Here is a 14,937-nt window from a genome sequence, read left to right as displayed (position 1 = left end):
AGAAGTAGTAGAAAATCTTATTTAAAAAAATATGACTCTGGAAAGATGACTCTACTGTTATCTTCCAATAGAATTTATAATAATTATCATAAATATCTATGACTTTTTTAGAAGACAATGCTCTGAAGGATTCCTTTTTTAAAAAAACCTATGTTATATAAAAAAAGACTAAAATCCTTCTTCTAAACAACTATCCATTTACTGTAATTTCAGTGATTTGTAGAATTATAATAGTATTTAGAAGGATACAATTTTAAGAGTGTGATTATATCTGAGCAGGTGCCATTTTTCTGTTGCTGAGGAAAAAAAAAAAGGCACTTCAAAGTGGACAAAGCCACAGCAGTTGGTTTACAATTACTCTGAAGATATGAATAAATATATTTGAAGACATGAATAAATAATAGTGTACTCCTTCACCACTTTTTAGGCTGCAGTTGAGTAATCTACAACATACATGTTTATAAGCTGCATTCATACAAATTATATGCTTTTTTGCTCATCCATTTATCTCAGAGGTGTAGATATTTAATCCCCAGATAATGTGCCTTTACCATTTCCCTTTACCATAATTTCTACTATACCTGAAAATATGTCTCTCTCTGAGAATAAAGCCCAGTATTTTTTTTTCAAACAAGAATATTTTATTTGCAGGCCCCCTTTTCTCCTGATTGCTTTAATTTCTGGATTATTTTTAAGCTTGGTGAGGTTTTTGAACTTGTAAGGCCAAAAAAAATAATGTTTATGGGATAGCTTCTTTTGAGTATTATGTTCAAATTAAATACTGTAAATTCTTAAGCTAAATCAAGAAAAAGGACAAAAATGAAATGAATCGAATTCACCTAAACACGTAGTTCTGAATATATGCACAAGTACCTTGAGATACTTTGCCAGACATCTGCTGCATAGAAATATAAAGGAGGTATGGTCACTGCTCTCAGCTTGTAGAAGAGATAAAATACGTACCACAACTGTCATACAAGATAGAATGTACTGAGTTTCTTAACAGAGAAGAAAGCTACAAGGTTCAAAATAATACATACTTGAGAAAAATATAAATTCAGATCCATGAGGAAAAAAAAAGGAGAAATTATTTCCAGTTTGGAACAAGAAGGGCTCGAGTGTCTACCATTTGTATTAGGGCTTCAAATATGATGTGATTATTGGCAAGTCAAGATAGAGAAAGAGATGCAAGCCAAAGAAGTAGCTTTAAATGCCTTGCTAAGAAGTTTGAACTTTACTCTGAAGGATTATTTTTGAGAAAGGAAATGAGGAAAAAAAATATATCTTACCCAAATCCATATTTGGGCCCAGTGCTATTTTCTGAACGCCAGACCCATATATCCAACTACTTACCAGACAGCCCTACTTGGGAGCCCAGAGGAAAGTGTAATTCAACATGTCCTGAACTAACTCATGTCTTTCTTCAGACTGCCCCCCACTTTCACTCCACAGTGAAGCCTTTCTCTTCTTTCTCTAAATAGCATCAGCCACATTTTCCAAGCCAGAAATCTAAACATCATTCATGACCACCTCCTCTCCCTGATCTTTGAAGTTAACAAATCACTAAATTCCTTTATCTTTGCTGTGTCTACTTTGAAAGATTCTCTGTTTCTTTCTGTGTACTTCCACACTGCTAGCAGTCAGTACAGCACTGTCCTTAAGAGCTCACAATTGAAGCCTGACTGCCTGGGTTCTAACCTGGGCTCTGTACCCCAGTAGATGAGTGACCTTGGGAAAATTATGCAACATTTCTATGCTTCAACTTCCTGATCTATAAAATGGGAATAATAACTGTACCCTCCAGTTGTTGTGAGGAATTTAAATGAATCATTATATGGAAGTGCTTAGAATCTGGTACATACCAACCACTATGTAAGTGTTTGCTTTTATTATATAACTATTGCTTGCCTGGACTACAGAAACAGCCTATTAATTGATCTCCTGGCTGTAATTTTAATCCACTCAAATATCTTTTCCAAAATGAAGCCAAGAGAATCTTTTTAAAATAGATATCTGATTATGCTTTTTTTTTTCTTGGCACTTCCCTTAAATGACATTTTATTGTCTTTATGGATTTCAGATTTCTTAACATGACCTTTACTTGGGCCCGGAGTGCCTCTGTCTACCTACTCTGTTCCTCCTAGACATTCAACTCATTCCCTCTAACACATTTTGCTGACTGTAAACATTGGGCCTTCAAATATACTCTTACTACCTCTTACTAGACTGCCCTTGACTTCCTCTTGCTTACCCAAATCTTATTCATAGTTTAATTGCCACTAGAATGTATATGTGGGCAGGAGAAAGATCCAGAAAGAACTATTAATGTGATAGGAAGTGAGTAAATAAAATTTATTGGGGAGAGGGAATGAACTATATCAAATGCTGCTGCTAGATCAAGTCAGGTGAGAAATGAGAATGAGACTTGACCACTAGATTGACTTAACAACGTGATTTCTTTAATAGCTTACTAAAGGAGTTATTAGTATTCTTAAAGTTGGAATTTTTATGTATTATAGTAGGTTTTTCAAAGCAGAATTTACAAGCCTTATGTATATTTATTTTAGGAATTTTACATTATAATAAAACTATATCTAACAATTCCAAAACTCTATACTACCAGTCAAGAATAGTCTCTTCATTGGGGAACCCAGTATAGATAACAAGCAGGAAAAAAAAAAAAAGGTAAGTTCAAGTTAATTCAAATCCCATTGTATAGCGAAAGGTAATCATTGGTTCACAATGATTTTCTGCCTACACATTTCTTCAGATATGGCAAGTACATATCAACCTTTGCTGTTACCTTTTGCTCTATTTCTTTATTATGAATGTACTTTATTTCAGAGCACATGTTCTTTTTTGTGGCTGGACACCTCTTCTTTGTCTTCTGCAACAAATCCCAGGACTGTCTCTGCCTTTATTAAAAACAAATGCATTACCTGACAGCAGAGCTTTTGTTGTTATATGTCAAGCAAAATGAAATGATTGTTAAAAATCTAATCATTGCCATTAATGGAATGATATTCATATAGTGGATATTTAAAGGGTTATATAGTAAGAAGTATTTGCAGAGTTTGTGGTCAAAGAGACCAAATAACTATGGCTAATGCTTTTCCTGCTTACTGTGATTCCTCATTATAAGAATATTTAATAGGAGACAATGAGTAAGTCATCAAATATAACTTATTCTGAATAGACCAAATATGGAGCTATTTCATAAAATTGTATAAAATTTCACTTTTTGCTCTTCTTTCTCTAAATAGCATCAGTTAAATTTCTCTGATCTGAAAAAATTATATATTTATATATAATAATTATACACACACACACTAATGTGCTTTTTTAAAAATGTGAAATATATCCTCATTCTAGCTAATAGTTCTGCTTTTAATCACACTCTATAATTATAAACATTGTTATCCTTGATAAATCAAGCTATAATAATGTGTTCACTATAGTTATAACAATCTTTTCAGCCATTGTCTCAGTTCATTGATTTTGTTTATATGGAAATTAATAAAAATCAAGGCAAATAGAAATATATAGCTTATTTTGGGGAATGCATATATAACAGAACTTAATATTTAAGAATTTAAATATGGCTAAAATATAATCTTGACTTGTCCATGTCTTTAATAATGTTGAAAGCAAACCATTTAAAAGAGATATCTACTAAAGTCTACCTTTAAAATTTTCTAAGAAAAGCAGTGTGCAGTTCCCCCAGTTAAAAGCCATCCCTTCCATCTTCTTTCTAACCCACTTTTCTGGTGTGATTTAATTCTTTCTTTCTTGACCTTTACTCAGAGGAAACAGATGAAGTAGGAAATAACTGCTTACTGCCACTCCTACAATATCCCTGAAATGTATTTTGGCTTGTGACCTTTAAATTATGGGGATAAATAAAATGAATCACATCTCTTCTTATGGACCTGATCTGTGGGGTCAAGATATGTTTGCTTTTCATCTGTATGGAAATGCTTTAGGCTGTGATTGCCATGAAATAGGTGAGGTCAGGTGAAGAATGGCCCGTTGCCTGTTGAGTCAGGCAGGAGACAAAACAATCATCTGAAATGGAAAAGTTAAGAAGTGGTAGATTATTTGTGAGAGAGATGGTGATTGCTGATGGTCACTTGCCCTCTGTGGGTGGGGGGCAAGGTGTGAGGACAGCATGAAAACTCCTGGGCAGAACACTGGGAGTTTACCTGTGGGTGACAGGGCTGTGAGAATAGGGCTTAAAGCTGAATAAAATGCCTCAGAAGTCCCATGACATTTTATCTCCCACTAACAAAGGATTTTGGGTAAACACCATTTTAACATTGAGGATGATTTTCCCCAATGAAAATTCACAGGCACTTTTAGAATTTCATCTGCCAATGATTTTTGTTTGATGAATTGAGTTCTAATCTTACTTTCAAAACATGTAAGTGTTTCATAAAGCCTGATGGTATTTACAGAGATATAAAAGTTGAGAATCTAACCAGGGTTATCTGCTTTTGAAATCAAGCATGATGATGTTTTCCTGTGAAATCCCTAGATCATTAACATTGCTTTAGTCAGCATTTAATAGGAAATGCATGCCTGTAAGATGAAAGTTAATTTACAGTTGAATGCTTCACTTCGGAGACAACTTGTCTGATTCAAACCCAGCATATTCTAAGCACATTGCCTGCTGCCTTTTCTTGGCTGTAGATATCGATGAGTGTGGGACTGGGAGGCATAGCTGTGCCAATGATACCATTTGCTTTAACTTGGACGGTGGATACGATTGTCGATGTCCTCATGGAAAGAACTGCACAGGGGACTGCATCCATGATGGAAAAATCAAGCACAATGGTCAGATTTGGGTGTTGGAAAATGACCGTTGCTCTGTCTGTTCATGTCAGGTTGGTATAAATAAAAAAAAAATTGTAATCATTTTTATTAGGATGTAGTTTGCATATATTTTAAGTGTACAGCTTGATGAATTTCAACAAATGCATGCATCTACTTAACCACTGTCACGTTTAGTAGAAAAGGACATTTCCATCCACTCAAATGTTATCTCTGTCCTTTCATAGTTAGTCCCATACTCTCAGCCCAAAGGAAACACTGATTTTGGTTACTGTAGGTTAGATTTCTTTATTCTAGAGCCCTATCTAGTAAGTAGTACTAGTCTTTTTTGGCTTCTTTCTCTCAGTATTATGTTTTTTGACATCCATTTATGTTCATTGCATGTATCAGTAACCCATTTCTTTTTATTGCTGAATAGTATTCCATTATATGGAAATGCCACAACGTGTTTGTTTATTCACATGTTCGTAAAATTTTGTTGCTAACTATGCAAGTACTTCTGTAGTAACAATATCATATTTGAATGAATGCATGGATGAAGCCAAAATGGACATACTATGGCCTATAAGTGAGAACTATCTATTTGGATTATGTTTCAGTTTTAGAGGAATGTTCTACTTTGTTACCCTGTTGATAATAGAGATTTATATTATAGTTAGGTAAATAACTTTATGTGCCGAGGGCTCAATTATTATGGAAGACATTGATAAGAGTGTGTACCAAAACTTAAGGTCTAATATGTCCCATAAACTTAACAATAGGTAAAGTTTGTTGACTACTAAATACAAATATATATGCCCTGACACAAAACAAATTGAGGTAATATTCTAATCACTATACTAATCAACAAGTACATGTATATTTATGTATGCATACCCACGTTTATATAGACATAAGGACTGTGTAGTGGTTATTTCATGCTGGTCGTTTCTGGAAAATTTCTGGCCACGAAATTGGAAGTTCTCCAGCTTGGGTAATTTCTGTGTGATAACTACAAAATGTAACTTTAAATCTATTACTCTGATGTTAGTATATTGAGAAATGGAGGCTTTGGGGAACTGCTGTCATTTTTTCCTTCTCATACAGAATGGATTTGTAATGTGCCGACGGATGGTCTGTGACTGTGAGAATCCCACGGTTGATCTTTTTTGCTGCCCTGAATGTGACCCAAGGCTTAGCAGCCAGTGCCTCCATCAAAATGGGGAAACCTTATACAACAGTGGTGACACCTGGGTCCAGAATTGCCAACAGTGCCGCTGCCTGGTGAGTTTAGCTACAGGAAGTAGAGGAAAAGTTCGGGCCCAGAATCTAACTAGGGAAACAATCTTGCCCTCCTGCATCCGCCGATAATCAGGACCTGGCCATAGTGCTGGCAGTTACAAAAAGTGAACCTGTTTAGGATGACAAGATGGTAGGCATGCAGTCAGGACCTGTGAAGGCACATCCTAGACTACGTGTGGTGTGCCATGAAGTGTATGTCTTTCCAGAGCTTGGAAGAAGAAAATACTCTCCTAGCATCTGCAATCCCATTCAGCCTCGGTCTAGCAGCATTCATGAAAAATATCATTGTTTTGTCCAAATAGAACTTTTATTAATCCATTTCTATCAGTCATGCTCAGAATTAAAAACAAACAAAAAACAAAAAAACAAAAAACAGAAACAAAAACACAAGCACATACTTTTTTTCCCCCCCTTCTAAATATTTTTACCATCACTGCTATTCTGGTGGCCACCTTGTTTTATACGTGATATGGATTTGCAAAAAATATTTCTTAGAATATTAGAATTGAATGTATATGTTTATAAAAGCTTTATTGGAAGCAATAGGTAAAAAATAAAATGAAGACTTGATCAAGAAAACACCAGTATTTTTTCATTTGACCAAATTTTTGTTTCTTTCTGGTAGTGTAAATGAAAAGGGAAATTGGTCTATGTATCTTTATAGAAGAAAGTTTCACAGATGCTCCTTTTAAAGTCATGGCTAGTTTCCTTTCTATTTGTGTGAGGATATTTTGAAGGCAATGCTTTTTTTTGTTGCTTCCTTTTTATACTTTCAACCCAAAAATCAATTGAAAGAGCAAGGTCAGTTTTCTGTGCCTGAAGGCTGCTTTCATCTCCAAGACCATGAGATTCAGAATTATGAAGAAAATAGGAAACAGGTGAGAACTATATTTTAAAAAGATCAAATTCACACAATTTTCCCATGTGGAATAAAGAAGACTGAAATCAGTTCCTGGTTGTTGTTGTTGTTGTTTTCTCCAAAGTCCCTAAACTGAGAAACATAAAAATGAACAAAGAAAACCTGACAAATTCCCTTCATATTTCAGTTTATTTTCTTGTAAATGGACAAAACTTTCTTTATGCAGAAGGGAATGAATGAGAAGGTAGAGGGGAAAATTTTTTCAATGAAAAAAAGCACCTACTACGCAAACCCTCTTCCATAGTAAATAATAATTCTTTGTCAGAGAAAAGATAGGAGCTTGTTTTATGAGAAAGGGCTGTTGCTTTTGTTCATTGTTGTTCTTGTTTAATCCTTGAGCACTCTTAAAGTCCAGTTGCAGTATAGACCTCAGCACTGTGATAGGGCTTTTGTGGATTCCCTGCCAGATTCGTGGCTGTGAAGGTGTGAGTGTAAATATCCATCAGATGAATGGAGAATTTAGTAAACGCTGTGCTCCCTCTCTCCCTGCCTCCCTCCATGTCCTCCCTTCCTCTCCCTTTGCTCTTGCACATCTGCTTTCTTTGCAGCAAGGGGAAGTTGACTGTTGGCCTCTACCTTGCCCAGAGGTGGAATGTGAATTCAGTGTCCTCCCAGAGAATGAGTGCTGCCGGCGTTGTGTCACTGACCCTTGCCAGGCCGACACCATTCGTAATGACATCACCAAAACTTGCCTGGATGAGATGAATGTGGTTCGCTTCACTGGGTCCTCTTGGATCAAACATGGCACCGAGTGTACTCTCTGCCAGTGCAAGGTAAAGCCTATTAAATGCAAGTAGGAAGGGGCGCCTGGGTGGCTCAGTCGGTTGGGCGTCCGACTTCGGTTCAGGTCATGATCTCGCGGTCCGTGAGTTCAAGCCCCGCGTCGGGCTCTGTGCTGACAGCTCAGAGCCTGGAGCCTGTTTCAGATTCTGTGTCTCCCTCACTCTCTGACCTTCCCTCGTTCATGCTCTGTCTCTCTCTGTCTCAAAAATGAATAAACGTTAAAAAAAAAAATTAAATGCAAGTAGGGAACTTTTGGCCAGCTGTAACCCAGGGCTCCTCGATATTACTGTGCTCAACCTGGCCAATGGGAAGCATTTTATTTTTCCAATTTATTGTTCAAACAGAGGTGCGAGGAGGGCCACTCAGCTTTATTAGTGTCCAGACTAACCACCCTGTGCATCCTCAAAGCACATTCAGGGAGAAGGAGGTATGTGATCAAAAAAACCAGAACGATCAGTTATTTATGTCACCAGAACAAAAAGAACCTACTCAAATTGCCCTGAGGTATCTAACTGTACACATCTTAAAAAAAAAAAAATCTACAACACAAACTTCATGTTTCTTCTTTCATGATGGAAGACAATATTATTTTATTGATTTTTATCTGGTCCTTTTATGAGGTCTGTGAGATATATCGACAAAGTAAATATATTACATTTTCCAAAGTGAAAATCAATATGGAAAAAATGGGCATATTTCTTGGTTTGTTGTGGTCAGTTGCATTGGGTTAAAAAATTTAAGATCTGTTGTTTACTATATTTTATTCCTACAGTTGGAGAAAAATCATTATAAAGATTTTTCTTCTTATTCTCATTGGAAAATAGAGCATGTGCCTTTTACTTCAATGAGAACAAAAATACAGATAATGTAGACAGTTTACAGAGTTCATACGTACTAGCAGAGTTGAAAGCATTCTACTTGATTATTGTTCCTACAGATATTTGATTTAGTGGTCACTGTATTTCATAGTCATAATTTTTGAATCAACACTAAAACTAAGTAAATAATCTGAAGGCTTAACAACAACGTAAGAAAGCAAAGATTCAGATTTTTTCCAACGTAGCATAGTCAGATAACTATAACTACACTGCTTTTTAAAATGAACAATTCCATTAATTTTTTTCAGTAGAGCAATTTAATTCAGATTCACTTGACACAGATTCTTACCAGAGTGGCTTGATGTAACAGGACAAAGAAATATAAAATGCTTTAAGCTTTGAAATAGTATTATCTATTTCAAACCAAAATTTCTGTCTCTTTCAATCAGTGTAATTTTTGTCAATCAAGCAAAGCTTTTTGAGTGAACATTTAATGCGGTTTTTGAAAGTGCATTAGCAAATTTGAAAGTTACTGCTACTACTGAAAGTGACTAATGTATATGCAGTGCTTTAATATACATTTAATCTGAGTACATTTAGCAGTGCATATCTAGAAACTTTAGCATTAATAACCAACAGGGAAATACTTTCTGACATTTCATTATCAATTAAAGTTGAGTCCCTTTACTTTCTTAATCTAACTAAGACTATTGTTCCAAGAAGTGACAGCAAAAATATATACCAGGCAATAGGATGAAAAACACACCAAATATGGCTCACAAAGATACTTCCAATAAGAAAAATGCATTCAGAAATAGCAAAACATGAGAGTGTTTTCTGAGTGAAGAGCATGAACAAGCTTGTCATTTACTCTCTTATAAACAACTAGTAGGATTTGGGGGCTCATGATAGGAATGTATTTCAGGAAATGTATTTTAGATTAGTTTCATTTCTTGACAAATAAATGCAGATTCTCAGAAGTTACTATTTGATGCTATTCCCATTTTCCCTCATTAAATATGAGTTATAAAAATATGCTCTAGTTTACCAAATCTGTCCCAAATACAAATTTTTATTATGTGTATTTTATGTTATTCTAAAAATAAAATGTATGCCAAACAGGCTCCAGATATTGCATTGGAGGTGAGCGCTTTTCACAGTTTGGGGTTTTCAGAACGCCATTTTTATTTATTATCTCCCTGTCCTACCCACCCTATGAGTTATTTGAATATTTTAGTCAATGAAGACAAATTGTGCTGGTATTCTGCTGGTGCCAGGGTTGTAATGATAAACAAAACAGACACAATTGTTCCTGGAAATTATTGCTTAGCACCTTATTGTCTAGAGCTGTACCATCCAATATGGTTGTCCATAGCCAGATGTTGCTATTTAAGTTAATTAAAATTAAATAAAATTAAAGCTTCAATTTCTCAGTCATGGTGGCCACATTTCAACTGCTCAATAGCTACATTTGGCTAGTGGCTGTCATATTAGCACCTATAAAAAACATTTCTGTCATCACAGGATGTTCTGCTGGACAGCACTGGTCTAGAGGTGAAGAATGCAGCGTCTAGAGTAAGGCTACCTGGATTCAAAGCCTGGTCAACCACACTAGCAATGTGACTTCAAGGGATGTTCATTAATTTCTCTGTGGTTCAGTTTGCTCACCTGAAAAATGAGAATATTAATAGGGATAATTTTAGTACCTACTTGGGATGGTTACTATAAGAATTGAAAAGATCCATAAAAAAATGTTTCCTACACATTTCATACACAGAGTAAACATTCAGTGTTAGCTATTATTGGTGGTGGTAGAGTAAATAGATAGTACTCAAGTTATGAAACAGATAAAGGTGACATTCTAAACTGTGATGGATACTCTGAAGGAGACGTGCACTGTGCTAAAAGACTGTACAACATGTGTACCAGTTCTCTCCTTAGCAAATGACATTGAAGATAAGAACTGAAGAGTTAGGAGTTGACAGAGGGGAATTTTTTAAAGATGTCTTTTTATTAAAGATGTCTTCAGTTTTAATTTGCTTAGGAAAGAAAGAAAGAAAGGAAGGAAGGAAGGAAGGAAGGAAGGAAGGAAGGAAGGAAGGAAGAAAGAAAGAAAGAAAGAAAGAAAGAAAGAAAGAAAGAAAGAAAGAAGTTCCTCCATTCAGAAGTTAAAGTCTTGAGTCAAAAATGAATTACTAAGGTTGCTTTTCCTAAATCTAAGAGAGACCATGAATCCTTTGATGGGCCAGAGTAAGCTTTGAGCTTCAAACAATAAAGAGAGATGTGTCCAGTTGAGAAATAAATAGGAAGGGAGGAAGAGTTAGAGGGTAATTTCCTTTAGTAAATAATTACCAAATAGACCACTTAGAAACTGGAAACCAGGTAGCTACTTTTAATTCCTGGGGAGACTCTAGATGTAATACTGAAATAATTGAGGTATGAAGAAAATTAGAGTTTTATAAGGATGAAGGTCCTAACTTCCTAATCATTATCAGAAACAGCAGACTTAAAGTTTTGAAAGTGGACCTCTGTACTAATATTAGAATAGATAACTAGATCTATCCATGGAAACAAATGCCCCATAAATGAGAACGTTAAAATGAAGATTTTCATGTATGATCAGGAGAGATTTGCAAATCAATAGAGGAAGAAAGGATTATTCTATATATATATTGGAATATCATATGCCAAAATCAATTCTACATGGAAGATATGTTAGATATTAAAAATAAAAAGAAAATGTAATAAAATATTAATCAAAATTCTGGAAGGGAGATGCCTTTTCTAACATAAAAGTGATAAAATATACCTCAAGGGAAATTTAGAGCATCTGTAGACAAATAAAATTAGCAAATTACGAAGTCACAACTAGAGACTGGAAAAATAGTCTTCCAGAACATATGATTTCTTTGTTAAATTAAAAACATGTAAAAATTAACAAGAAAAAGCATTTATTTCCCATAAATAAATAAGCAAAGAATAAATAAACAATTCACTAAAAATGCAGCTATTAAAAAAGAGATTATACAACCTTTAAATTATTAAAATTCTAATGTAAACTAACATAATGAGTTATTATTTTCACATACTACAGTAAAAAAAAATTCACAATAATTTCCAATGCTGACAGAGCCATAACTGGAATTATAGTTCTTATTTTTAGTGACATTGAAAAATACATGTCAACAGCTACACATACACCTCTTTGCCTATTCTCCATCCCAACTCAAACATCTTTTGTCCTATTAATCCCAGGTCTAAGAATATAACCTAAAGAAGCAATCTAAAATATGGAAGATGCTATGTGCATGACAATTTTCACCTCAAAATTATTTGTCATATAAAATCAAGGAAGAAACCAAGGTGTCCAAAAACAGAAAAACAGTTAAATAAGTTCTAGTAACTCTATATGATTCAATAGATCATATTATATTGTAATTATGTAATATATATAATTATATAATTATATTCAGCCATTGAAGTACTGCTTAAAATAAAAACTAAGCTAAAATATATAATATACAGTTTAATTGCAAGAATGTTGAAAATAAAAGTATGAAAATTAATTCTATGAAGATATACTAAATTATTGATGGTAATGGGATTTTTAAATATGTTAATTACTCTATATACATATATCTATAATCAATATAATTTTTAAGCAGATTAATATATTAATTATACAGTAAATGATTAATAAATGAATAAAAACTAAATATATTGAAATAAATAATATTAAAATATACTATACATATGTGATATATGAATATATTACTGAAAATTAAAAGCCAACTGTCTTCTAATCTTGATATTTTGGGTTTAGCACAAAAATAGTGACAATGACTTTTTTATAACTTTTTAAAAATACAGAATAAATATAACCGGAAATAACAGGGTGTTAAGAAGGGGCACCTGCATGGCTCAGGTGGTTGAGTGTGCAGCTCTTGATTTTGGCTTAGGTTATGATCTCACAGTTCATCATACTGAACCCTGCCTTCAGCTCTGCATTGATGGTGCGCAGCCTGCTTGGGATTCTGTGTCTCCATCTTTCTCTGCCCTTCCTGCACTCTCTCTCTCAAAATAAATAAATAAATAAATTTATTTTTTATTTTTTAAAAATATTTTTAAATATTTATTTGTTTTTTGAGAGAGAGAGAGAGACAGAGCATGAGTGGAGGAGGGGCAGACAGAGAGGGAGACACAGAATCTGAAGCAGGTTGTTATGTGTTATGACAGCACAGAGCCCGATGTGGGACTTGAACCCAGGACAGTGAGCCAAAGTTGATCACTTAACCGAGCCACCCAAGTGCCCCAGTAAATAAACATTTTTTTTTTAAAAAAACAGGGTGTTAAGGAAATTTACTGTATACTACGTAAAAATAACTAGTTTTTATAATTCATTATAATAGTAGGTTGTTACTATTCCTAATCAGACTAAATTTCAGTGGATCACCTTTGATTTTAGTTTTTATCAAGGTAATATTTATTATAGTGAAATGCATAGCTATTATGTGTATAATTTGATGAGTCTTATAAATCAAAATATAGAATATTTCCAACACTCTAGTGAGTACCTTTTTATTCCCTTCCAGGCACCACCTACTTACCATAGCAAACACCATTTAATTTCATTATAATATATTTATTTTGCCTTATAAAAATTTCATATAAAAGGAATCACACAGAATGTACTCTTTTATGTCTTCTGGTGAATTAACCATTTTATCATTATGTAACGCACTCCTTTTCTCTAGCAAGGCTTCTAGACTTGAAGTCAATTTTTTCAAGTATTCATTTTATTTGGATCCATCTACTTTAAACCTACCTATGGTTTTATATTTAAACTGCATCTCTTATAGTTAATGTGTACTTAGTCCTTATTTTGTTATCCAGTATGACAATCTCTGTCTTTTAAATGAAGTGTTCGGTCTGTTTACATTTAGTGTCATATTTGGTATTGGTGGATGTAGGGCTACCATTTTGCCATTTGTTTTATTTTTGTCCTATTGTTTACATTCTCACCCCTCCATTTCTTCCTTCTTTTTATTTTTATATTATTTAAATTGAATTTTTCTTTTGGATTTTTAACTATAAGTTTTTATATTATTATTTTAGTTGTTGGTTTAGAGATCACATTATATACCATTAACTTATTACAGCATAATAAGATTTACTATTATACTACGTCACATAAAACATAAGAACTTCAGCATAGTAGAATTCCATCTCCCTTAGCCTTTGAGCTATAATAATCATATATTTTATAGCCATGTAAACTATAAACCATAAAATTCCATGGTATTATATTTGCTTTAATCAGTCAAATATCTTTTAAGGAAATTTAGGGGAAAAGAAATGCCACATTTCATATTTATCCATATATCTGCCATTTCTAGTGTTCTTCATTTCTTCTCACATGTTTGAGTCTCCATCTGGTGTCACTTCCCTTCAGCTTTACTTTCCTTTAGCATTTTTCATATTGCAGATCTATTGGTAACAGATTCCCTCAACTTACATTTATCTTTAAATATCTTTATTTTTGAAAGATATTTTTATTAAATATAGCATTCAGGATTCACAGATTTGTTCCCAGCATTTTAAAGGTGATACTCTATTGTTTTCATAGTGAGGATTCAACTGTCATTTGTATTTTTGTCTAAAATATGTATAAAATATGTCTTTTCCCCCTGTTTCCTTTCACAATTCTTTCTTTTTGAGAAGTTTGACTACGATGTACTTAGGTGTGATTTTTGTGTATATGTTTATTCTCTTTGGTGTTTGTTGGGCTTTTTGAGTATCTAAGTTGATGTTTTTTTTCCATCAAATTAAGAAAATTTTGACCATTATTTCTTCAAGTATCTTCAAATATTTTCTCTCCTCCCTCCTATTTTTCTGGGACTGTGATTACTCATACGTTATATTGCTCAATACTATTCTTCTGAAGGTCACTGAAGCTTTATTTTTATATCAGTCTTTCTTCTCTTTGTTTTACAATTGGATAATTTTTATTTTTTGTTTCAAATTTACTGACTATTGCTTCTGCCATGTCTAATCTGCTGTTAAACCGGTCCAAACAATTTTTCATTTCAAATATTGTACTTTCACTCCAAAATTTCCATTCAATTCTATTTATAGTTTTCTTTATCTGCTGAGATTTACCATCTATTTTTTTTACCTCAAACATATTTAAAATGGATACTTTATAGTCTTTGTCTGCTAATTACTCCATCTGGATTATTTTTTAGTTATTTCTATTCACTGCTTTTTCTCTGGATTGAGTTACCTTTTCTTATTTTTCTTCACATA

General features: G+C 33.7%; 1 protein-coding gene across 4 annotated transcripts in view; it reads left to right on the top strand.

Annotated features, from left to right (window-relative positions):
* NELL2 (neural EGFL like 2) overlaps positions 1-14,937 on the top strand; it is a 390,253-nt gene that overhangs the window by 372,065 nt on the left and 3,251 nt on the right. For all 4 annotated transcript variants that reach the window (XM_045061670.1, XM_023256973.2, XM_019834835.2 and 1 more), the window contains 3 exons: positions 4,690-4,883; positions 5,917-6,093; positions 7,579-7,803. In XM_045061670.1, the coding sequence (XP_044917605.1) occupies positions 4,690-4,883; positions 5,917-6,093; positions 7,579-7,803 (596 nt within the window). The remainder of the gene's footprint in view (positions 1-4,689; positions 4,884-5,916; positions 6,094-7,578; positions 7,804-14,937) is intronic.

This window comes from Felis catus, chromosome B4, assembly GCF_018350175.1.
Source record: "Felis catus isolate Fca126 chromosome B4, F.catus_Fca126_mat1.0, whole genome shotgun sequence".
In the NCBI taxonomy this organism is placed as follows: domain Eukaryota; kingdom Metazoa; phylum Chordata; class Mammalia; order Carnivora; family Felidae; genus Felis; species Felis catus.
Note: the sequence above shows the minus strand (reverse complement) of the source record. Positions and strands in the feature narration are given on the sequence as shown.